The 26703-nt window shown below is 46.7% G+C and overlaps 1 protein-coding gene across 2 annotated transcripts in view; it reads left to right on the forward strand.

The window, feature by feature from the left end:
- Positions 1–230: 230 nt before the first annotated feature.
- rho-7 (rhomboid family intramembrane serine protease rho-7) overlaps positions 231–26703 on the forward strand; it is a 47952-nt gene continuing 21479 nt past the window's right edge. The window contains exons 1-5 of one of the 2 annotated variants that reach the window (XM_089546614.1): positions 231–500; positions 1978–2098; positions 4443–4562; positions 4638–4782; positions 24859–25008. In XM_089546614.1, the coding sequence (XP_089402740.1) occupies positions 463–500; positions 1978–2098; positions 4443–4562; positions 4638–4782; positions 24859–25008 (574 nt within the window). In that variant the 5' untranslated portion in view covers positions 231–462. The remainder of the gene's footprint in view (positions 501–1977; positions 2099–4442; positions 4563–4637; positions 4783–24858; positions 25009–26703) is intronic. The other variant, XM_089546615.1, reaches the window with a different exon arrangement.

Below are 26703 nucleotides of genomic sequence, written 5' to 3' on the forward strand. Positions count from 1 at the left end.
AGGCGAATACCTGCGAACGACCACTTTTTGTGCCTAGGGACTGTCAAGCGCTACGTTCTCTAGGTTTAATAAACTGGCGAACAAAAAGCTCTACTTTTGACGCGCTAGGGACATTACGGGGGTTGGTGTCCTCTTTACTTTGAGCTCTTTGAGCGTCTATGGTGGCTGAAGTGCAGCGCCGCCAGCTCTCCCTACTTTAGGTAAGAAAGTCCTTGGCTTGGCAAGTCGTATCCTGCTAGGGCACGCCGTGCAAATACGCGTGCGCCAAGGTGTTTGCGTGTGCATGCGCGTGCTTTCTGTTCTGTGTGCATCAAGTTGGATGAGTTCACGTGGCAAAAGTTCGTTGAGGGCGTGTCTGAATAAAAGTTCGGCGTATGTTTAATAGTTCCTACACACATACGTTCGCGCACACAACATGCGCGCGGCAGTTAGGTAGCGTCAAGGCGTAGACAGGCCGGCGGTATGCTGCTGCCCAGGGGCACATTGCGACTCTCCTGCCGGTGCGTGCATCATCCGGCCTTGTTCATTTTTTTGCACTCTCAGTTTTCACTCACACTGTGACTCGACTGTGATTTCGTGTTGCCGAACCCTCAAGTACTGTTAGCTGCTGCTGAAAATGTGTGGGCAGTCCAGTCGTGCGCATGGTGTGTTTCGTTGTTCCTGAGCGATCAGCCAACGTGTGACCTCGATGCGCTGTATCTGTTATTAACGTCCTTCGGTTTGGGCCGAGGGACTCCCGACACGAAGTGAGGAATGCCGAAGGCGTCCGCATTTGCAGTTCTCGCCGAGCAAGCAACGACAGGGCCACGCCGCTGTTCGGGGCATTCCTTCTGCTGAATGATTTTGTGGCTCGTTACCTCTGAGCTAATCAATTTCTGGTCTGGGTGACGGGGTTTAACGTCCCTGTGGCTGGCAGCCGAACGTGGCAGGTGCTCTCCCTGTGCTGTATGTGGCTGCACCAGTGCTAACAATGAGAAAGGTGCACTGAGGGCGACCAATATTCGAAGTGGTGCACACGCCAGCGGAAAGGGTGCTCGTCTTTGTCACCACAGTGTTGCTCTTGGTGTTTCTGGCTCATTTGTTACTTTTCCTTTGCACTAATTCAGGGTGCCCCTACTTGAGGCAGCTCACATTTCAACTGCACTGCATGCCTAGTCACAGGCAAACCTGTGCAAGGACAGGGGTCAAGAAGAGTGCCCATAATTTTAGTGGCCAAAGAGATGGGGAAGACATCTCCTCCAGTGCTGCACCACAATCGGAGTAGGTGCAGCACCACGCTGTGCCCACCAAGCCATTGATCACACGTTGCTCTTCTTTCTCGTATTTTTTTTTTCCCTCGAACAAAATGAAAGGCCCGAGAAGACCATTTTGTCTGCGAGAACGTTTTTGCAGGCTAGTTGGTGCATGCTGAAGCAGCGCAGACAGACAAACACAGGAAGTGACGGAACAGTGTTGTGTCACCTCGTTTCTTCCTGTGTTTGTGTGTCTGTGCTGTAACCCCGTTTGGTCTTCCTAGCTGGTGGTTGTTGGAGATGAACATCCACCAACTGGCCCAGTTAGTGCAGCAGCTAAGCTGGGCATACTAGGATAAGGAAAAGGCAAAAAAAAATATGGACAGTGACTTGAGTTTGACCCCCAACGACCTTCACTGAGGCAACAAACTGCAGCAGCCTTTGGAAACACAGTGCAGCACAGTCATTGTGGCTTCCCTGAAATGCCTGCCTGGCTCTTGTTTCATGCTACCAGTGGAATTTGAGCAGCATCTGTTTTGTTGTCAGACAGTGAAAGATTCATTGGTTGTGTGTTTGCCACAAGTTTGTGATGCACGTGCAGAACTTGAGTGTGGTGTCTCAGCAGTGAATGCACTGTGCAGTTCAGGAGGGAATGTGTTACACAGGAAGCATAGCACGGCAACTGCAGTGTCCTCTGTGTAGCACTGTGCAGGATGAGCGAAACAACTGTCTCCCCTGTGTGCAGGTGGCGCAGCGTGAGGCAGCCGTGGGTCAGGCGTGAGGCGCCCCCTCCTCCTCCCCCCGAGGCTCCACTGCCACCTGCCGGGTCGGCCCAGCTCACCAAGGCAGCTGCATTCACCCTGGGGGTGAGGCAGCAGGGAGACTCCCACTTGTCAGCATTGCACAACACAGGGACAGAGCCAGTGGCAGGCAGCAGTGACAGCAGCAGTGAAATCTCTAATCAGTAGCCAGAGAATGGTGTCCTTTTTATTGCATGGTTACAGAAATAAAAGATGAGGCAAAGGTAATTAATGCATTATTCAAAAAATGATGTTTCTATACACATAATAATACACCACAACGCATGATTGGATGTATCAATGATGCAAAGCACATTTTCAGGTTCGTTACATATGGCACCACTACAAGGTAAAACTAGGAATGTTGAAAGCAGAACTTTACATGCTATTGTAACAGCAGTAAGATGGGGAAGATTCAGCTTATTTAGTATTAAGGACTGCAAAAGGGAACGAAATCGGGCATTTGCCACACCTGGCTTGATTGATTTGTTTATCTAGAAAATACTGCGCTATAGGCCCAAGCAGGAGGGGCATAAACGTGTTCACAGGAAACAATTCATAGAAACGCAAAAGCAGTATAAAGTACAAGTTGAAAGCAATGAAGAACCAAATGCAACCACAAAATGCAAGCTATTAGGATGCGAAACGCAAAGCTATTAAAATGAAAAATACATCCATACTGAAGCATAACTCCAAGAGTGCAAGCCATTAACAGTATGAAGAGAATCAACACTGTTTAGAAGGTCTGGTGGTCATCCACAGCCCGTGGGATGTATGGCGATTCCTTTTTAGAAGAGGAGGTGTAAGCAAGGGCTCTGAGCTCTTGGGCAACTTATCGTTTTTTAGCCAGAAAAGTGGTTGGTAACAACCTTATTGGAGCCACTCGAGGTGAGGGCGACCTTCAAGGCACCCAGAGCCCTTTTGGTGCAGTTGCAAGGTTTGTATCCCATGAATTCTCAGCTGTACAATACTTTGAAAAATTTGCGTTGTATCATTTCTGGTGCTTCAGCATGACTTTTTGCATAGGGATCCGAGACGGTACTGTGTTGATGATTGAATTGTAAATTAATTTGTTAAGTTTGGACGGGGCTAGTTTTAGTTTGTGTCTAAGTAAGCACAGCTTAAGAAAAGGCTGGTAAGCAAATGTATTGGTCATTTCAGCTCACAGTGTTTATTCCAGGCTTATTCCAGGTAAAGTTATTTGCTTTGGTGGCACTGATATACTTGTACTCTTTAACATATCAGTCAGGAAGTGAGGTGAAATATTCTAGGGAAGCCTTAATTATTAGTTATTTTCGTGTACATGTTTTTTGTGCATTTGATTAAGCCATGTACAATAACGATGAGAATGTGCCATTCAGATTTCTTTTTGTCGCACTTTTACTTAAGTGTTAAGAAATAGATGCTCTAGAACGTACTGTGTGCAACTCTCCCGAAGTGAAAGCGCGATGATGGGCGCCCCCCCCTCCCCCACTGTGTTCTCTCCATCGCCCCTGTAAGCATGCTCTCAAGGTAAGCATAGTAATTTGGTCGACTAAAATGTGGTCATCTGCCTAATTTGTACAGGTTCATTCATAACATCAGCAATGTCTTTGATATATATTCAAAAAAAGCAGTGGCCCGAACATGCCTGAAGTGAATGGGAGGGGGTTAAAACAGCAATCATCAGTAGCAATGAATTGTATGCTGTTGGAAAGTAAGAATGTATCCATTGAATCATTAAGTTAGGATGACCAATCAATTCTAGTTTGCAAATTATTTTGGCTTGATACATGAGGTCGAATGTTTTGCTAAAATCTGAGATAATGTTTATCTGGCCAGCGTTGTTGAGAATAGAGGTGAGCTTTTGGAAACCCATCCTGGAGATGAGTAAGCATCTTGTTATTGTTGAGAAATGTGCTTTTTCCTAATCAGATTGAAGGTTACTTGTTGCATACGATGTGCAGAGTATTGCTACAGGAAACAGTGAGATGGCTCCTGCGCCATCATCACCATCAGCCTGACTACGCCCACTGCAGGGCAAAGGCCTCTCCCGTGTCTCTCCAATTGACCCTGTCCTGTGCCAGTTGCGGCCACCCTATCCCTGTAACCCTATCCTGAATGGGAGAGTGGGACCGAACATGACACCATCCAGAGCGGTGTCCTTGCACTGAAAGCGGCGTTCGCCATCAAGGCACCTTGAGGAGCAACAGCTAGCCTGTGTTGCTCTTGTGCAGAGCACCCGAGCGGAGCACTCGTGTGCAAACCAAGCAACACCTCTCTGCATCTCCTAGGCTGGAAGTTGAGCACCTTGGGCACAAGAGCTTTGGCTGCCGCTTCTTGTGATGTCTCTGGCACAGTGCCAGAGCATGACGCAGACTGTACGGCAGTTGAGTGAGGCCGGCCCCTGTGTGTTGTTCCCGTGGTGCAGTGCTGTGGGGCGTCCTTCCTGGGTGCGGCCGTGTGGCAGTATGAGCGCATGCGACGGGAGGCCCGCTCCATCGTGGCCCACCGCTGGGAGTCCTCCAAGCGTGGCCGCTTCCGCCAGCAGGTGTGTTGTCCCCCCCCCCCCAGGGTGTGGCAAGGCTTCCTTCACCCATGCCCATGCTCATCTGTCTGTCTGCAGGTGCATGCGTGGTGGCAGAGTGTGCCCGAGGGCAGCCGGGTGGCGTACGTCCTGATTGCGGCCAATGTGGCCGTCTGCCTGCTGTGGCGGCTGCCCCGGCTGGAGCCCCTCATGGTGCGCTACTTCAGCTCACACCCGGCCTCCAGTGAGTGTGGTGGGGAAGCCTCTCTCTGTCTAGGGGCCCTCTTTCTGGTGCATGGTGGAATTGCACAAGTGTCACTTGCTCTGACCACAATGGCACAGCTGTCCAACAGTTTTACTCGACTGATCAGTGGCATATTTCTTATCATAAACACTGTGTTGAGAAGTTTGGCAATGAAGCTACCGTAATTACCCAATGTTCTTGCTTGTGAAAATAGAACAAGGACAGAGGCTTCACTCATGTCTGCCTTACTCGTCACACTCTTGGTGTGGCAAGTGCGATGACCACCACACAGCCAGCCTGTATGCCTACTGGGAGAGCACTGTGAGCAGGCCACATTTGGATCTTCACTGGCACAGAGCCATGCACAATTTTTTCTTCTCCCACACGTGGAGGCCCACCCATCCTCACTGGAGCCAGTGCACAACATGTGGATGGCTGTTTTGGTAAAATGGGCCAGTGTGGTTTGCATTGCCCCTGCCTTGAACTTGACAGACAAGGAGAAATATTATTGCGAAAGCAATACTACTTGCACTTTCACGCCTTTGCCGTGCTGCGGCGGTGACCACCATTGACCTTCATTTGACCTTCATTGCATTAGATTGGATTAGATTAGACTGGACTGGATGCAATGGATTAGATTGGATTGGATATGATTGGAGTGGATTGGATAGGAGTGGATTGCATTGGATTGGAGTGGATTGGATTGAATTGGAATGGATTTGTTTGGATTGGATTGGATTGTATAACCGATGCATCACCACAAGTCTAACCACAAGCACCACCACCAGCTACACTACCAGCTGTACCATGGCGTAGCTACAGCTTTCGCAATTAATATTGCTTTCGCAATTACCTTAACCAAGCTAAGCCACAGCAAATTTTTTCCTGCACAAGTGTGACTTGCTCAACTTTTTTTACGTTTTCTGCCATGTCAGATTCACTGTGTTTCCAATGTGCTCCCAACTGGGTGTGCAGTGTTGTGCTCTGTAAAGTGATGTTGCGTGGCTTGAATTGGCAGCCCTCAATGCACGTCCCCAGAAAGACTGCTCAGGCAGACATGCTGCTGTCTGTTTCCATTCAAAAGGTCCCCCCATTGTAGCCAGGCTGGTATAGGAACTTTGTACACCTCCCAACAGCCACCAATTACAGGCAGTTCCTCCTCCAGTTATGTTCAGCTGCCAGCGCAGTTGCGGTGTACTAATCTCCATGACAGCAGGCGACTCAAACACGGGGTGTGTTCACATGGCATCTGCTTCACGAGCAGACTGGCCCACTAGAGGAGGTGGGTGGATGCATCGTTGCCAGCCCAATCTACGCTTTCCTTGGGTTTTCATGCACCCTTTCTTTGCTGTTGTGGCATTAGGGGTGTGCGAATACCGAATGGTACCTTTCGGATCGAATATCAAATAGAGACAATTTTGTTGAAACATGTGCTGAAGTGCTTGTAATGTATAAGTTCTCATGTAAAGAAAGCAGTGGCTGCCCGTGATTCAGCAATAGCTTTTCTCGCCGCGACGGGTTGTCAGCTGTCAGCTGTGACGGGTTGTTACTTCGACCTTGCGTTGCTGGTATAGCCACGTATGTCGTGGTCATTCTGCGCGGACCGGGGAAGTTCTGCTTGCCTATTTTCCTCAAGTACGCAAAAGGGTTTTCATCCCTGTTGCAGACTGACTCTTGAGGTGCCGCTGAACTTCATCAGTGTTACATGGTCCACGGTTTTGTCTTTTCTCAGATGATGTTGCAAGTTTGTTGGTATTCTCCCATATACTGGTGCAACTTTCGTGCAACTTCTATAAGCCTTGTTTCTCGTCAGGCTTCAGTACAGAAGATGTTTCTCAGTCTGGGGTCACAGGCTGTTGCCATGGTGTACTTTTTTGCTGATTGTGGCCAAGAAATCTTGCCTTCATATTTTTTTGTAAGTGTTTTGCGAGCAGTGACGTGTCGTTATCTGCTGCAACACAGTCCCATGAGAAGGAGGAGGCGGTAGAAGAGGAAAGGCAGGGAGGTTAACCGGAAGAGTAATCGGTCTGCTACCCTACACGGGGGGAAGGGGGTGAGGGGATAAAAAAATGAAAGAGAAAAGAGAGTAGCAGGAAATTGAAGTCACTATGAAAAGTCAGCGTTCGTTACGTCACAGCCTATCATGCAGGGCAGACGTTCGCAAGAAGCGGAGCAGTGCCTTGCAGGCCTCCTCCGCCGGCGATTGCCGCTTTCGGCGCTGTGGGCCAGGCAGTCACATAGAGTGTGGGTTATAGTCTCATCATGCCCGCAGATGGCACATGCAGGGCTATCAAATCAAATCAAATTTATTTTCAACATTGATACAATGTGGATGGCTTCCGCGACAAAAAGCTGTGAGGACAGCTTGACTAGGTCAGGGAACCATTTTGGCAGCAGTGACTTCATATACACTACAATAATTCAAATACAAATGAAATGTGCAACAGAATACATACATTGTCCTACTTACTGAGTACAATAGTTAAAATGCAAGTGAATATTGTAATGGAATACACGGACTTCATTCATCAACTTAACTACGCCACAAAAGAACAATGTGCACTACGATAAAACTACGCAACAAACGAATAAAATTAGTACCATAAAGCGTTTTACACATGAGATCCCGATGAGAAGGCAAACACACACACTCACTCTGTATGCCCAATTCCACAATTACCACTCAAAATCATAACGCAGTCTTAGAAAATTGCCCAGAAACAAACATGCTGCGCAATGCGGTGCGCGTTAGGGCAATGGAATCAGAAAATTGTGTTTTAATCTTGTTTAATAGAAATGGTGTGTTGTACGTTAATGTTTGCCGAAGATATTTAGTGCGTGGCCGCGGTACAAACCATTCCTCAGACGACACCTGGTTCGATATGTGCGAGTTTGCAAAGTAAGAGTACACAGCTCCTTCAGGAACTGCTGGTAAGATACACTTGAGAAGTACAGCAGGTATAGTAGACGGTAATCGTAAATCTGTTGTATACTGACCAACTTGAACTGAGTAGAGAGGTCATGAGTGTGGTGAAAGTATAAAACATTAGCAGTGCAACGAACAGCTTTCTTTTCGAGCCTATGTAGTATAGTTATGTTTTTTTTAGTAGTCGTGGCCCAAATTAACGTGCAGTAGTTAATGTAGGACCGAAAGACGGAGTAAAAAATTGAAGTTTAATGTTAGTTGGAAAAATATCTCGAGATCGACGTATTAAGCCAACAGCGGAAGAGAGTTTTTTCACCAGTTGCTGTATATGCGCATCCCAAGTCATATGGTGTGATAGTACCACTCCTAAAACCTTGTGCTCTTTTACTATATCGATTGTAGAGCTGCCCAAGCGGAGCCCGGCAATCAAACTTACTGGTTTGTTTTTTGAAGCAAACGGAATGGCTTTTGATTTTTTAGGATTTATTCTTAAACAGTTTTTGCTCGACCAATCAAGCAATTTGCAGAGTTTCATTGGCGGTATGCAGTAGGTGTCAACTATTATCTGATGTGAAAAACAAGCTGGTATCATCAGCGTACAAAACGAACTTGACATGCTTATCAATACGAACCACATCGTTCACATAGATGTTAAACAAAAACGGTCCCAAAACGCTGCCTTGAGGGACGCCGCATGGTATTTCTTTAAAGGACGACAGACTGCCATCGGTAACTACAGACTGCATGCGTGTTGCAAGGTATGACTCTAAGGGTGAGTGGGGTACGCCCCGAATGCCCTAGTGATACAGTTTATTAAGGAGAACAGTGTGGTTGAGGCAGTCGAAAGCTTTGCTATAATCTACAAACACCCCAAGCGTCAGTTTATTCGCATCCATGCTTTTGAGTATCAATTCCTCTTGAATCAAAAGGGCAGACTCGGTAGAGCATCCTTTTCTGAACCCATGCTGACATTCAGAAAGAAGTTTATGCTTGGTAAAAAAGGGGTCGAGACGAGACAGAATCACTTTTTCAAGACCCTTTGAAAACACTGGGAGAACTGACACTGGTCGGTAGTTGGCAGCATCATTTTTGTTGCCGCCTTTGTGTATAACTGAAACTTTTCATGTTGAGTGGAAAAAAACCCGTCTATAAAGCAAGGTTATAAATGTGTACGAGGGCTGGACAGATGACGTATTTGACGGGTCGGACCTGGATGTTATCTATGTCAGGGCTTTTACTGTTCTTTAGTGACGTAAATATGTTGTAAACCTCGGCGGTATTCGTTGGCACCATAAAAACAGTGTTCAAGGACGCGTGACGTTACAGAAGGAGCAGCACTGTTACTCATGGCAGTTGTGTAGTGGGTGTTGAAATACTCTGCTAGAGTAAACAGTTCACCTTGGACAGTCATCTGAAACTGATTAGGCACAGATGTACGCAGGACGAGATGTCGAGGCATCCTGAATCAGCTGCTAAAAGTACTGCACTTTGGCTCTCCTTAGTTCTGATGTGATTCGATTGCGTAGTTTCTTCAACTCTACAAATATGGAAGGCTTACGCGTTTTTAAGAACAGAGCGAAAAGCTTATTTTTATCTTCAATCATTTTTACCTGCTCGATGCCGATCCAAGGTTTTCTTATCGATCGACGCTGCCTCACAGATTTCAATTTGAAGCATGCCTTGTAATGGGCAGAAAAAATAGTCATAAAAGTATCGTATGCTTTATCTGCAGTACTTTCTGCAAAAACCTCAGACCAGTCAGTGCTAATAATTTTATTCCTAAAATCATCGAGACTGGTGTCATTTATAGATTGAACTTTGAATGAGAAGGTTTGCGACGCACAGTGACGTCTGAATAAGCCATAAAAACAGGACAGTGATCACTGAGGCTGCAATTGACGGTTCCAGCTGCGGTTACTGGTGTGTTGCTGTTCGTAATCAATAGGTCCAAAACCGATGAAGTTGTTGATGTGACACGCGTTGGTGTTTTAATGACCTTTTGAAACCCACAGGCTGCAAGTTTGTTGTTCAGTTCAGTAGAAGAGGTATTACCTGCAGTGACAGTAATATTAAAATCTCCACCAAGAACTAGCCGCAATCGTTCGAAGGATGCATATTCGTGTAGGTTATCCACAAAGTCCATGAATCTTCTAACATAGCCTGAAGGACGTCGATATACGACAGCGAAAAGAGTGCTCTCTTGTTGCAAACAAAGTGCTTCATAATGTTTGGTGATATCGGCAAACTGGGACACCTTCTCACTTGATAAGCTGTCAGAAATGTACATGCCAACGCCGCCACCACGCATGTCGGTTCGATTGATAAAAAAATTATTATAACCAGGTAACAAAGGCGCACAGCTGCTCGTTGTGCACCAAGTTTCATTTAGCATGATAACATTAAATCGGAAAGAAAACTGATCAATGAAAAGAGCAAATTCATCGTGTTTTTTTGCCAGAGAACGGATGTTAAGGTCAATAAAGGATAGTGTGCTTTTTGCAGATGAGCACAGTTTAGCTGTTCTAGGTTCAACAAAGTGCTGATATAAGACATCAGAAAGACTGAACATTTTATGGTAGCTGCAATTCGCACCGCTTCATTAACAAAATCATTCAGGAGATCTTAGTAAGGTCGTCCACAGACTCAATGTGAACAACATCGCTACCCTCAGATTTCCGTGCCAATATTTTGCCATTGCGTGTCCACACGAACCGCCATTCACATGCTTTCTTACGTGCAATGGCCGATGACAGCCGCTTTTCTAGGCTTGGACACAAGTGTTCGTTGACGAACACTGGAGGGCTGCTTGCAGAGCTGTCTCTACCGTCAGCACTGCTGTCAAACAATCCTAGACTTTCTGTAGTGATGCGCTTCTTCCTTGATTTTTCTAGAGCTTGGTCACGTTTCTGGCGAGTTCTGAACTGCACAACAATATTGCTCGCAGCGAACTTTTTTGTTTCTTGATTTTTGTTCAGCTCAACAATGTCGCTCTGTCGAGCATTCCGCGCTGACACACGATGGCAGGCCTCAATATCTGAAGGCGAGACAGGTTCGCTGACAGCAGTGCCAATTTTACCAACAAGCTCGACAACATCCTCCGTCTCTGTTTGAATTACACCTTTGATCTCAAGATTGCATTTCCGAGAGTACTGGTCGTTGTGAACAAACATTTTTTCAAGATCTTTTATGCGTTTCTCATTTTCCTCACACTTCTTCCAAAGGCACTCATTTTCCTTCTTAAGCTGTTTATTTTAGGCAAGGACCTCCCCCAAGTCTTTTCTGAATTGCTCAAGATCCTTATTAATATACTCCATACTTTTGACCATTTCTCTCATCTCAGCCCTCTCCTGCCGACTGTCGCTCCGGGCGCCCTTCTTAGATGAATTAGGGCCCTCTCCCATTCTAGACAGGTCCTCCTGATAGAAGAGCTACCACGAATCTACAAACAGTTTCAAAGAAGTCAATGTAACGGCAATGCAACAACACTTCAGCAGCAGCAACGACGCCCTTACTAAAAAAAAACAAACAACAGACAGACTGCAACTAACCTGCGCAGTCGACAAGGCAACTGTCAAAGTGGTGCCCTCAGGCGCCGTCGGTGCTGCCAAATGGTGCATCCAGGGATAGCACAGTGTTTTTATAGGCGAGCGGTGATGTCACAGTCCCTCGTGGTACCCAGCAGACGAGGTAGATATCAGGGTTATCAATGATGACTGTGCAGCGTTGGCCCGTTGGTCCAGATGTGTGCCACACGTGGAGGGACGTGGAAATACGGAAGTGCTGTGCCAAGAACCTGCGTAGTCGACAAGGCAACTGTCAAAGTGGTGCCTTCAGGCGCCGTCGGTGCTGCCAAATGGTGCATCCAGGGATAGCACAGTGTTTTTATAGGCGAGCGGTGATGTCACAGTCCCTCGTGGTACCCAGCAGATGAGGTAGATATCAGGGTTATCAATGATGACCGTGCAGCGTTGGCCCGTTGGTCCAGATGTGTGCCACACGTGGAGGGACGTGGAAATACGGAAGTGCTGTGCCAAGAACCTGCGTAGTCGACAAGGCAACTGTCAAAGTGGTGCCTTCAGGCGCCGTCGGTGCTGCCAAATGGTGCATCCAGGGATAGCACAGTGTTTTTATAGGCGAGCGGTGATGTCACAGTCCCTCGTGGTACCCAGCAGACGAGGTAGATATCAGGGTTATCAATGATGACCGTGCAGCGTTGGCCCGTTGGTCCAGATGTGTGCCACACGTGGAGGGACGTGGAAATACGGAAGTGCTGTGCCAAGAACCTGCGTAGTCGACAAGGCAACTGTCAAAGTGGTGCCTTCAGGCGCCGTCGGTGCTGCCAAATGGTGCATCCAGGGATAGCACAGTGTTTTTATAGGCGAGCGGTGATGTCACAGTCCCTCGTGGTACCCAGCAGACGAGGTAGATATCAGGGTTATCAATGATGACCGTGCAGCGTTGGCCCGTTGGTCCAGATGTGTGCCACACGTGGAGAGACGTGGAAATACGGAAGTGCTGCGCCAAGAACCCGCATAGTCGACAAGGCAACTGTCAAAGTGGTGCCTTCAGGCGCCGTCGGTGCTGCCAAATGGTGCATCCAGGGATAGCACAGTGTTTTTATAGGCGAGCGGTGATGTCACAGTCCCTCGTGGTACCCAGCAGACGAGGTAGATATCAGGGTTATCAATGATGACCGTGCAGCGTTGGCCCGTTGGTCCAGATGTGTGCCACACGTGGAGGGACGTGGAAATACGGAAGTGCTGTGCCAAGAACCTGCGTAGTCGACAAGGCAACTGTCAAAGTGGTGCCTTCAGGCGCCGTCGGTGCTGCCAAATGGTGCATCCAGGGATAGCACAGTGTTTTTATAGGCGAGCGGTGATGTCACAGTCCCTCGTGGTACCCAGCAGACGAGGTAGATATCAGGGTTATCAATGATGACCGTGCAGCGTTGGCCCATTGGTCCAGATGTGTGCCACACGTGGAGGGACGTGGAAATACGGAAGTGCTGTGCCAAGAACCTGCGTAGTCGACAAGGCAACTGTCAAAGTGGTGCCTTCAGGCGCCGTCGGTGCTGCCAAATGGTGCATCCAGGGATAGCACAGTGTTTTTATAGGCGAGCGGTGATGTCACAGTCCCTCGTGGTACCCAGCAGACGAGGTAGATATCAGGGTTATCAATGATGACCGTGCAGCGTTGGCCCGTTGGTCCAGATGTGTGCCACACGTGGAGGGACGTGGAAATACGGAAGTGCTGCGCCAAGAACCCGCATAGTCGACAAGGCAACTGTCAAAGTGGTGCCTTCAGGTGCCGTCGGTGCTGCCATTAAAGGGACACTGAGGAGAGCACTATTAATATTTTTTTTATAGTAAAATCCGATAGTTCGGCATGTCATGGCTTTGTTGCCACTTGGCCGGCAGCGAAAGATGCATTTATTTCTAAGAAATTTGGATTCGAAGTTGAAAAAGGTTTTCCCGCCGCTCTGATTCAAACTTGGGATTCTCCTATGACGACACAGGACTAAGTGACGTGATACATGACGTGCACATGACGTACCGCAGACTCCGTGATTTCTGGCGGCCAGCAGTGCGGCCCAGCAGCAGCCGAAAATAAAGCTACCGCCGGCCGCATGTTGAAGGCATCTATCGGCTATTGCGGCCATCGCTTCGTTTACGTTTGCACCGGCGTTTTGCCAGCGTTACAATGGGTCTCGTTCTCGAAGTCGTCAACGAAGTTCTCGCAAATAGACACCTTTAGCATACCGTGTACCTTGTTACCGCTAGCGGAATACCGGGAGCCCGCCTACCGCAGGAAAACAGGCGCTGATTGGTCCCAATGCTTCAGGCTCGCGCGTAGCTGCCGGGCACATGGCGCCATCTGGCGACGTCAAGGAGATTTGCGGAAGCATTGGCTGCGCCTCAGTGATTCGTCGCTTCTCGTGTCCTAGTGTGTCTAGAACCATTCGTTCTAGCAACACTGTTTTGTCTTATGACGTCATCACGCTTGTACTTGCGAGTCTGGCCTGTGATGGCGATACCTGTATTTTGGTTCTTGCTCTTTTCTACGTTATGAGAGCTTTGTTGTCAGTATAAGCGGCGTTTTTGTAATCAGGAGCTGGTATTCTGTCGATACAAGCCAACTTCAATTTCTCCTCAGTGTCCCTTTAAGAAAGAGTAATGGTTGGTGAAAGCTACACCAAGCCAGAGGCAACGGAGCAAGGCTTCTTCACATTGTGGTAGGCCTTTTGGAAGCCGGAACTCCAGATCTGGGTCCAAGGATTTTAAACGTGAATTGCAAAATTGGCCGGAATTCCACGTGTTGGCCTTGACGTTCTCCACTCCTGTGGTGTCAGGTCGGATACCACTGTTCCATGCAAACTGCCTCTTTAAGGGGAAATGTGGGGATCAGATCGCAAAGATTGCGAAAAAAAGTCGATTTTTGAAAAGTACACTTTTTGGGACCTCCAACGCTGTTTTTATGTTGTACTAAATATTTCACCCAAGAACAAACTTTAAGCGCTCCAAATAAATATATTTGTCGGCATCTACACATAGACAAAGTGTGTGGTAGCCTAGAACTTTCAGGCGTGTTTTCTCAAAAGTTTGTTTTGAGCTTAATACCTTGCTCGTGGAAAGCGTAGCACAGTAGTGGGTGCATGGATTTTTACTCCGTTTGTTTTGTGATCACTGAAGTGTGGTCTGCGTCAAGATAGTCACAGATTTACCATACATGTTTTTATTACATGGTAAATGGAGCATGATACATTCTAAACATAAAAGAAGGTGTCCTTTAAAAAAAAGAGCAGAGAAATTAAAAAAAAATTATTTACACCACACTTCTTAGTAGATATTAAAAGCCTTTACAGACCTGTAGCCTGTTTCTGTGCCATGCTGGGCTTTCCACAAGCAAGCAACACGGGGACAACATATAAACGGCGATAAAAGGGGACCTACTGGAGGTGTCATTGTGAAACTTTATATCTGATTGTTTGCTGCTGTTTCAAGCCAGTCGGCCAAATTTCATCAAATAGGCAGCAATCAAAATGGCATATTTTATTTTGCCAGCAAAACTAGGAGCGTATGCAGTTGTGCTATTAAATTTCCTGGCGGATAACTTTTTCTGCCGCGGGTGCGCTGACGACGGTAAAATGCTAACAAGCCACTTTGCAAGAAAACAGCCGATTCCATGCGCAGCGTCTAAAGTCGTTCTACTGTGTGGTTCACCTATGTGCACAAAAAAATATGAACGAAGGCAGTGAAGGCTGCCAAGCAAACTTGCAAGGAGTGCTTGCTACGAAATTGACAAAGACAACTTGTGGAAGTCTGTGTTATTCGCCGCGATTTTCTTCGCAAATGCAATGGTCAAATTGACAGGGTCGAGGCAATTACAAAAAAAAAAGAGTCAGTTTGCATCTGCATATGTAGGTGTACACCGTCATCACTTCTGCCATATCCGTGATGTAATCTGCTGCTGCCCGTCATGCAGAAAAGCAATATGCCTGGTGGTTGTGGCCTATCAATAGGAGTGGGGCTGATTGATCCATTTTTGACAAGTTTGCGATCTGATTGTTCCGTAATACGGCCCCTGCAGTTTCTTCCTTGTCATCCTTGATGGCCAATTGCAGTGTATGGGGGTACCAAAGAGCTGCTTGGAAATTTCGAGCAGTGTCTATCACATCAAAAACAGGTACCCCTTGCAGTCGCTTGCCATTGCTTCCAGGTGTTTCATGCAGTGTGACTGTCAATCACGGCATGCTGGTTTACCAATGTGGATTTCCAAGTGTGAGGTAAAGTGATGGAGAGCTCTGGTCTGACCTCAACGTCCACGTGTCACTGGCGAACCACTGTACGCCTTCCTGCAGGTCGGCATGAATTCACAGGTTGGGGATGATCCTTGTTGAAAAAGTTGTCTGAGAGAGGATCTTGTGCAGTGGCCCCACGTCCTGCGTTGAACCCTCAACAAGTCGAATGGTGCGCAGGTCAAGTGCCACAGCTGCTTGGCCTAAGGCTGTGATGCACTGCCCAAACTTGTTCGCTTTCCACCAAAAATGCGTTGTGCAAAGCATAATGTTTGTTCCTTAGGTGGTTCGCCAGCAGCTTTGTCGTGCTTGACAGCATCCAAAGTTTAGCATTGCACCTCTTGCATGTCACTTCCTGTGAATTATCTTTGCAAGGTTTCCAGATCGTACTTTTTGTGCCATCAGCCATGTTGCTGAGACAGGCACTGCACACTGCAGAGCTGAACAGAACATAACTACAGACACGGGAAGCACTGACAGTGTGGGCACGCGGAGAAACAGGAGTGGGATTCCACTCTGCAGGCAGCGCTGCATGCATTCAGGCAGTGCCCTACTCTTTGATGCCCGCTCAGGGTGTTTTAGAACACGCAGCTACAAAAAGAAATTTAACGAAGAAGATGACACATGTGCTGTGTGTGGTAGATCTGTGGAAACAGTTGAGCACCTCATACTCAAATGTGACGGTATCCATCCGGATGTCGATGCAGGCACAGTCACTCTTTCGGAGGCCCTAGGGTTTAAAGATAACAATGGTCATGTAAATAAATCTGCGGTTGAAAAAGTGATTGGAGGATTGGTGGCTGAAACGCAGACAGGGGACATAAGGTTAGAAGTGTAAGAAACCGTAGGTAAGGAAGATGGTGAATTTTAATGAGATTTGACAACATAGTTGAACAACAATAATGAAAGAAAGCTGAGCATGGTGGCAATTGCCACCACCCCGTTTCAAAGGGGGGCGCTTCTATCTATCCATCCGTCTATCCTTTAACTGTCCCCCTTTTTGCTTTCTTTTTTACAAGCCCATTCTGTTTGGAGGATGAACTGGTCTTCCAGATCGGGTGTGGGCCAGGGCACATGCGCTGGCAGAGAAGTCTCATCCAACTTTGTGCTTGACACAATGGCTCCTGTGGTGTTGACCTCCCATGGTGACCCTCAGCGTTGACCGGCTTGACCCCGAAGTCAAGGGATTGAGAAAAGGATGGCACTGAGATTGGATAATATTTTTGTCATTGAGAATCTGACACAAAGAATCAAAAACCCTTGAAAAACTGAATCAGCTGGAAAAGCGAACAGCTTTCAGTTCGTGTGGACCAGAAATGGCAAAATTTTGCTCAGGAAAGCACCTGGCGCTATAGTGATTCAAGTGGAGCACAAGAGTGACCTCTGTGAGATTCATTAAGATGTCTCAGACTTTTTTGTCTTTTCCGGAATGGCAGGCATATGTCCAAGAAACAATAGAAGGCAACCCTAAACATGAGGTTGACAATACTGTTCTTCAGACCAATGTGAGAAGCGTAAAGAAACACTGGAACCTACTCTGCTCATATTTATCGCAGGCATCTGAGTCCCCTGATGTTATTGTGATATGTGAAAACAGCTTACAATATGCTGAAAGCTCCCTGTACAACTTGAACGGCTACAACCAGTACAATTATTGTATTAAGGAACACAAAGGGGCTGGCATAATGGTGTTAGTCAAATCTGAACACAGGTCGGAAATTGCTGAGTACAGCTTAGGTTCTGCCAAGGCTGTCATGGTATTGGTCAATACTAAGACAGAGAACTACGTCATAAGTGCTACTTACAGGCCTCCTGGAAACAATAAAGATGACTTTTTGAAAGAATTGCATGTTTGGCTGAAGAAAGTCCACAGTGATAATCCGTTATTAATTGGCAACATCAATATTGATGATGCAAAGCAAGGTAACAAGAACGTTATGGACTACCTAGATTTACTTGCAGGATATGGATTAAAAAAAATTGAGGGGGGCACTTTGTTGACCTAAAGTGTGGTGAGGCGAAAGCCTTAGGCACAGTGTTGCTGCTTGTGTCACTGATGTGTGGTTAAGACGTTAAGCTTCGCATCTAAGAGTGGAATGCGACAGCGTCCTGCAACACTGCCAGGGAGTCCACAGAACGCCATCGCCCATTCGGCTCTACACCTTGCTCGATGGTAAATTGGTTTCTGAGGAAAGGAAATGAATCTGTCTTGCATATCCCGGTGGACACCTGAACCTCGCCAAAAGGGAAGGGAGGAGGATGAGAGTGAGCGAAGACACTGTATTCACTCCACGCGCCTTTGTTCATTCCAAACCATCGAGCTGGCATGGCGGAGTGGATAGCATGCTCGTCTCGCACGCCGAAGACCGGGGTTCGATTCCCGAGCTCGACCAATTTCCTACTCGGTTTTATTTATTTATGTGGTCTCACTAGAAAAGTTAATTAGGCTGATTGATCTTTACTAATGCCATCCATAATGTCCTGTCACTCGCCTGTCAAGTGATGGAACTCTAGAATGTTCGACACAATGTCTATGAAACGTCTAGAAACGTCTTAACGATGTTTAATGATAGTTACGCATGACTTGCACATTTCGTGTACTAGTTAATCTATGTTTAGCGATAGTTAAGGTGACCTTAACTAGTATACTGATTTATTAGTGTTAGTTAAGGTACAGGCACAGTCCCACACGCCACTTCTTAACTACTGCTAAGTACCAATGAGTCATTTAGCCATTAAGTACAATGATATAATCATGGAATCTCTATATCATGTTCCAATGTCTTTCGATTGCACCCGGTAAAGTATCGATTGGCTATTGATTGGCATAAGCCCATATAAGGCATGCATCCGAAACGCGGACACATTTGCTAACAAGTCTTGGTCACGACAGTACGAGGCATTAAAGGCTTTCGCCTTAATGAGGACTTCACTAGAGAGGAATGGAAGGGGACCAGTTTCACACCGACAAGCACAGACCACATTGTCGCATCAACGAGGAGACGATCAGTTGCTGCGGTGATTCGACAAAAGGTATCTGACCACTGTTTTGTAGCTCTAGCCTATGCGAAAGAGAAGGGCTAAAGCAACGAAATAGACATGCAGCTTTTAAAGCACATAAATGCTGTTACTGTGGACAAATTAATTAAAGAATATGACTGCAGTGCACTGATGTGCTATACTCACGAGGAAATGGTTTGGTTTACGGGGTTTAACGTCCCAAAGCGACTAAGGCTATGAGAGACGCCGTAGTGGAGGGCTCCGGGAATTTCGACCACCTGGGGTTCTTTAACGTGCACTGACATCGCACAGTACACGGGCCTCTAGAATTTCTCCTCCAAAGAAATTCTAGCCCCCGCGGCCGGGATCGAACCCGCATCTTTTGGGTCAGCAGCCGAGCACCATAACCACTGAGCCACCGCGGCGGCACTCACGAGGAAATGTATGGGAAGTTCGTTAAAGAGATGTCAGTTATCTATTTGAAAGCAACTAAACAAAAGGTTTCAGAGCAAAGAAATCCAAAGAGCAAATGGGTTGACCGTGAAAGGTTAGAACTCTGCAAGGAGAAAGAGCACACATGGGAACGGTGCTGAAAGAAGAATATATAATGATGCGAAATAAAGTAACAGCAAAGCTAAGGTTGGCTAAAAAGCGATACTTTCTAAACAAATTTGCAGGCAGCAAAGGAAATACAAAAGGCACATGGAATTTAGTGAATCAGCTTTTGTGTAAAAAACCAAAGCAAGGTATCGATGAGACCATTAAAACAAAGTTTAGGGAAGAATTAGATGTTAAGAAAGTTGCCGACAGATTTAAGGACCAATTTGTAAAATCAATTGAAAACATTCTCGAGATACTGTGCGGGAGGCACGGCCAAAAACAAAGGAGACAGTCTTTGTCCAGAAATCGGCCTACTTACCCCCATTGACAGAAAATGATTTATGGAACATAATAAATTCATTACCAGTTATTAAGCCAGCAGGAATAGATGGCCTTAGGCCAAGGGACATTCGGAGGAATTTTAAACTAAAGAACGTTATTCTAGCAATCATAAGTGGAGCCATAAGCTCAGGAGTAATTCCTGGAAAACTTAAAATTTCAGTAGTCAGACCTTTATTCAAGAAGGGTAAAAAAAAAATGATTGTAGGGATTATAGACCCATATCGATATTACCTGTCCTTGCATATGTAATGAAGAATATATAGCGAAGATAATGACTGTGTTTTGTGAGAAGAACTCACTGTTTACAACAAGTCAGTACGGTTTTTGAACAGGTTGAAGTACGATTATGCTGTTAGGAGATTTCTGTGGATGTAGAAGACCTTTTCTACTCAGTACCACACGCGGAATTGTTCGCTTCAGTAAGGGAATGTGTGGAAGAACACGGAGAAGTGTCGTTCCAGAATTCTGCAGGCATGTCCCTAGATGATTTTATGACACTTCTGGACCTTAGTACCACTTTTATTTCATTTGACAAAGATCATTATCTGCAACGCCGTGGCATATGCATTGGTTCATGTGTAGCACCTGTACTAGCCAACATATTTTTATCACGTATTGACCAGTCACTGACAACTGCCCTAGATGGCAGTAAGGTTTTAAAAGTTTTTAGGTAGGTGGATCATTTTTTTAGTTCTTTTGATCAACCACCACGCTATGACGACCCACGATATGGTGAATGAGGTTTTATTTCAGTTCAGGCAACATGGTAAAGGTCTAACTTTTACTCATGAAATACCTTCGGGGGACTGCCTGCAGTTTTTGGATATCCACATGATCTTTTCGAACAATGGTGTGTGCTGGTTGTACCGTCCCAGAGCCCAAAAAGGTCTGTTGCCCTATAGTTCGGAGCACTCAAAAACTATGAAGAGAGGGATTGCTGCTCTGTGTCTAGAGTCTGCCCTCATGAAATCCTGTCCTCACAGAATGCAGGAAAGTTTTAATGATCAGGTCGGCAGGCTTTTATCTGCCGGGTTCCCCCGTGCGATCGTGGCGGCTTTGGCTGAGACGCTACTGCAAAAGATGAAAGGGAAAGCGCGGCAAAGGGCTGAAAGCAAAGCAAGACCAGTAGTCATGCCGTACGTGCACAAGGTGTCACACAACCTGAAGAAGGTGGCGGGAAAGTACAATGTGACAATGGTGTTTACAGCACCATCCAAACTGGCAAAGCTATGCCCCCGCATCACCAATCAAGGAACAAAGAAAAGTGGTTGTGACAAGAAGCACGCTAGGCCCTTTGCAGAATGCGCCGTCGGGGTTGTCTACGAAATACCACTGACTTGTGGAAAAACGTACGTAGGCCAGACTGGACGCTTCTTGAACGATCGTGCACGGGAACATGGGTTATCGCTAACAACGGGGGAGGGATCAAATTTGGCAAAGCATTGCCTGTCGTGCAGTCACTGTCGGCCACGGCTTAATGAGATTAGAGCTCTGGGCAAAAGTCGAGATTCAATTGCACGTGAAGTGATGGAAGCGTATTTCATAAAGAAAAGAGGACAAGCATGTATCAGTGATTCTTCAATTGCACTGTACAATAGTGAGGTAGCCTTTCTCGATAAGATGATGTAAGTTCAGACCTTGGTATGCTACTGATTGCCACATGTTGTATAATTTCGATGCGCATGCTCAAAGTGCATTCTATTTTCTTCCTTTAAATATGTGCTTTGCTTTTTGAATAAAATCAGTTGTAAGTTTGCGCTCGTCCCGTAACCTGTCGTGTGTGTGTGTGTTTCGCGCAACTGCCATGTCTGAAATTTCAAAACTACTTCATGAACCGTAAACAGATTGCGAAAACTGATAATGAATATAGTGAATTAATAGTCACTTAATTTGGTGTACCTCAAGGTACTTCTCTAGGACCGTTGTTATTCAACTTATACATGAACGACCTCGGATTCGTAAATTTAAACTCCAAGCTGTACCAATATGCTGACAACACCACACATTCCAGTTTGAAAGAAGCTTCATTCGCTCTTCAATCGAATGTTCATAAATTTATGAACTGGTACAAGAATAATTAGATTTTTCCAAATAGCTCAAAAATAATCCCCACAAAAAGTTGAATGTGCTACAGCCAATATTTCTACATGCTGAAAAATGGCACAACTGTCTATGTGTCCCACCTGAGTATAGCAATAATGTCCAGCACTGAGGCATTGAATTTGACCCTACGTTGTCGTGGAGTAACCATGTGAATGCTGTTTGTAAAAAGCTACGAACTGTTGCAGCGCAGTTTATCACATAAAAAGCTGCACAACTGTCAACCTAAGAAGAATGGCATACCAGTCGTTAGGGGAATCACAGTTACGGTAGGGTATTACACTGTACGGACTTTGCTCAGAAACACTAAAAAAGAAAGTTACCAGCATAATTTATAAATGTGTTCAAAATGTCTTTTGCTATTAGAGGGTAAAGAGAAAAAAGACCTGTATAGGGCAGGAGACCTACTACTATTTGAAGAATTCCAGAACTACAGCATCTATACAAGGTTCTATTATGACGATATGTTTAAGTCAGAGAAGCCTCAAAGCAAGTTCACTTTAAGAAACATAGAACGATTCAGCACCCCCAGAATCTGTATGAAGTATGGCAAACGGCAGAGCTTACTATGTGCCTGCATTATTCAACAAGCTGTCCGATGTTGATATCAACTGTACATTGATAAAAAAGGTGAAACGAGTGCTAAAGGATGTTTTCCTTAAAAATCTGTAAAAAGGTTTGCACCTTATCATTAAATGCTGTGCATGTGTTACGTTGAATATTTGCACATTTACCATTTCATTTTGTTTATTCAGGTCTCTAGGGGTGTAGCAAAATATATTGGCCTTTTTACTTTTGTTTCTTTATGGACTTTCCCCGTGTCTGTGGAGATACACGTACACAATGTATCTGTGTATGTTTGCCCTGTTGTTGAGTTACTCACAAAATTCCATCTGTCTGTATAGTGACAACGGTAATGGGTTGTGCCTGTTTTTACGTTGTGCTTCAATAAGAATAATGTCAGGCCAGTGATTTAGTTCCCCGAAAGTTACCATAAAAAGGTGTATTTCGCAGGCTGCTGGCACCGCAACAGTGCTGAAGTGGTGCGGGAATGTATGCTTTGTGAGCAGTGGAACAAAATAGACCATTACTATTACTACTCATTGTTCAGTCTGAGCGTTGTTGGGTGTGGTGGCCCCTGTGCTGTCCGACTGATTGTTATTCTCCGGAGAACATACACCAGGTGTGAAAGGTGTGCCGCAAGTGGTACGTGTGAAAAACACAAGGATGTGGCCAAGTGATGTACGGCACGAAAAGGGGACAGCTTGTCAGCAGCAATTGAAAGCGCATTTACTCAAGCTCGTGACGAGTGTCATTTATTATTTTTTGCTCACCACAAGGAACGCAGTATTTTAGGATAGAGGCAGCGCTTTCACAGTGTTGCACTGGATGTATGAAACGGAGTATAGGAAGGTTGGATGCACTGAGAGCAATCAACATTTTTGCTGGAGATGTCGCTGTTGCTCGGTGGTCCAGGTCCTCTCCCGTGCCTTGCAGAGTGTGCTCTTATTGCCCTCTGCGCTTGTCCATTCAGTGCTGGTGTGTGGTGCAGAGGCAGTATTGAGGTCTGCAAACTCTTTGTCTGTTTCCTGAGGAATACCAAAATGGGCGTACATCTGCTGCAGACAGCAGTGCGACTACGAGTAGCTGTGGTGACCGATCTTGGTAGTTTCTGCCATGGCAGGGGGGGGGGGATGGCATGGGACGCAGCCATGTTTTCTTGCGTGCCACAGAGGCGAGAGTGCAGCAGTTGCTGGAAGGCAGCCTCTCTCCATGCTCACCTTTCTGCTCTTGGACCATAACAAGGGAGCTGTTTGGTGCAGGGGTGAGTGTTTCACAGGGTGCAAGCAAACTGGTCCCCATTTGTCTACGGAGGGGCTCTAGGAAGGGCATCTGAGTTGTTTGCCAGGTGCATCGTACGGCTGTAGGCGTAGCAAATGACTTTGGAGCTGAGGAGAGGCAGAATCAAGGGGCTTCTGCACAAGCTCATACAATGGCCAAAAGTTCTTCTTCAATCTGTGCATACATTTGTTGAGCACTTGCTCGAGTGTTGCTGATGCAACAGCAACACTTGCTGCAGCGGTGCTGCTCCTTAGCCATATGAACTGGCATTCAACACTCTGGATAACCTGCTGAGCTGTATCAAAAAACGCAAGCTCTTCACCTCCTCCAAGCAGTGCTGACTGTTGGCACCCAAGGTGTGCTTTTCTGTAGCAGCTGCCTGAGTTGATGAGTTCGCCGAGCCAGTCGTGGAGGGAACTTTGTCAGAAAGTTAGCCACACCAGGAAAGTGCTGAAACTCGAGTCTGTTGGCTGGCTGAGATGGCCTCCAGCTTGACTGCATCTGCTCTGAGGCCATTTGCAGAGAGCAAGGTACTTGGCCAACTTGTCTCTGTTGAACCTCAGGTTGGCCAGGAGCTGCACTGGAGAGAGCACTCCCCGCACTGGTTCACTCGGCTCACTGAGGGGATCGAGCCATTTGTGCAGCTTCACATCTGAACCAGTGTCCAGTTTGAACGGGACGTCATCTCCACTCACTTGATTTGTTTGGAGCCACAATGACCAATGGTGGACCGCACGAACAGTCACCGCATCTAACGAGGGAGCTCGTAACTGGTGCCATTAGCATGGTGGCTGCGTAGTTGTGGCATTGTTGGACAGAGGCACTGCCATGGCTGGTGCTGTGGAAGCATGATTGCTCCCAAGGGTTGTGAGCCTGGTTGGTTGCGCCAGTGCTCACTTTTTGGTGGTTGCATTTCTTGGGCAGTTGAGCCGCCATGCGCTGGTCCAGCATAAGGGTTTTTTTTTTTTTCATGTCTTTCTGTGAGTGTTATTCCATGGATCAAATGCACACTAATCTGCTTGCTTGCAACTGCCTGCACAAATGCATTGGAAATGTGGCCTGCTGCTTGGCTCATGTTGGGGTACAGTGCTGGTCGCGGCGCTCCACAATTTCTCTGAGTTCCTGCTCCGCTGATGGAAGGTCTCCGGGCCGTGCAGCAGCAGTGTGAGCCACGTCTCTTCGTCTTCCTTGTGGAAGATCAGTTTCTCCAGTCTTCAATGAAGTGGCCACTGGGAGGAACGAGTGTGTTGCATCTAAGCACCAAGTTGTCTGCTTAATTCCTAGATTTGGTGCCTTGTACAAGAACACACTGGCTTCAGCATTTGTGTGAGAGGGTTCTTGTTCTGGGCAGAGACATCTTTTGGCCACTGCAGTACATCTAGTAGCATTGCTGATTTTGCAAAGCATGAACCTGAGTGGTGCTGACAGCAGCTTTGGTCCCCACTGGGTGGTGCTTGTTCTTCCTGTGCAGAGTCGGTGTGCCTGCCCATGTTCCTGTCCACCTTCAGCCACCACTCGTTCCTCCACCTGGCGGCCAACATGGTGGTGCTCAACAGCTTTGCCCCCACGGCCGTCGCCATGCTGGGCCAGGAGCAGTTCCTCGCCATGTACCTCAGTGCGGGTGCGTTGCAGCCCTCTTTGCCATAATGATTGGTCATGACCGCCAGTGTTGAGGACCAGAGCACTGCAAAATTTGAAATTCCGCATGAAACTCCCCTGATTCATCAGAGGAGGTCATGTGACCTTGTGCCCACTGGGCACTGCATATGCTGGGCACTGGGTTGGCGGCTCTGCATGTGCTCGGGAAGAAGAGCAGCTCACAAGCCTTACCAGTGGCTGTGCTGGAAACTGCGGTGATTCAGAGGGTCATCAACAGCGGAGGACCAATCATAGGATGCCGAAGAAGGTGATGACTCATGCATACCATGTCAGGGCAGCGGAACTGGTTTTGGCAGCAGGATTGCGAGAGGAACATTAGACACATCATCATCATCAGCCTGACTACGCCCACTGCAGGGCAAAGGACTCTCCCATGTCTCTCCAATTGACCCGGTCCTTCCCCAGTTGTGGCCGCTGTATTCCCGCAAACTTCTTAATCTCATCCACCCACCTAACTAACTTTCAACCACCCCCTGCTATGCTTGCCTTCTCTTGGAATCCACTCCGTTACCCTTAATAAGGACCACCGGTTGTCTTGCCTTCGCATTGCATGCCCTGCCCAAGCCCATTTCTTCCTCTTGATTTCATCTAGGATGTCATTAACCCACGTTTGTTCTCTCATCCACTCCGCTCTCTTCCGATCTCTTAACGTTACATCCATCATTTCCCTTTTCCTTGACACATGTTTGTTTAGACACCTGTTGTATCTAATGGCAGCCTAAATGCTAGTACCTTTTCTTCTTTAGAGGCCCCCAAGTTTTTTCTTCACCTGTTGTGTGCCTTGCCTTTAGAAGTAACTGAACCTCAAATGGTGTCCTGGTTTCTTTTCTTTTTCTTTTGTTCTGTAATCAAATTCACTCTCTTAAGTGGAGGAGTGCAGCGCTTTTGATTAGGTAGCCAGTGCAGTGCCAAGCAGTCAGTGCACTTCCATCTGGCAGCATTCCACCACTGACTGCACGGTGCAACCAATTTCACTCTTGATCCACACCATGGTCAACAAAAACGCTCTTCGTGCGGGTCCATCTTCTTGCACATTTTCATAAAATCACTGCACAATTGCTCTTTACCCTAGGATGGTTCCACTTCATAAATCTGGAGACATGCATAACCCATGCAACTAGAGACCTACTTTCGCGACATCGGTACACATCATTTTCTTCCATCTTGTCAACTTCTTGGAATCAAACAGGCTTTTCTATAGCAGCTCAACATGGCTTCTGAAATTTTTCTCACGTGCAACACACTTAGTGTGTAACAAGCCTCCATGTAGCAAATTCCTCAACATTACCAAGTTTCTTAATTCTCCAGTGCTGTTCCTGCTGAACTGTTTGCGTTTTCTAAACTCAGTGTAAAGCAGGTGTTGCAGCGGAAGACCAGGATAGTATAATGAATCCACTAAGCCTGTTGGCGAGCGCTGCATTACTTGAGACCACATGAAGGTCTCATGCCAGTAAAACACGAGCTGCTGTCCATGATCGCAATAGCGAACACAGTTGACACAGCGTGATCAGTGCTGGCAGCAGTCTCTGCAGTGTTCGCTTTTGTAGTGTCAACACTGCAGTAGCTGGCGTTGAAGAGCAGCCCAGAAGTGCACGGGGCGAGGAATGCATGAGCATCGTCACTCCTCTCCAGCGACGACGCACAGCTGTGCTCCGTT

This window comes from Amblyomma mixtum, chromosome 5, assembly GCF_055824585.1.
Source record: "Amblyomma mixtum isolate Tamu chromosome 5, ASM5582458v1, whole genome shotgun sequence".
In the NCBI taxonomy this organism is placed as follows: Eukaryota; Metazoa; Arthropoda; class Arachnida; order Ixodida; family Ixodidae; genus Amblyomma; species Amblyomma mixtum.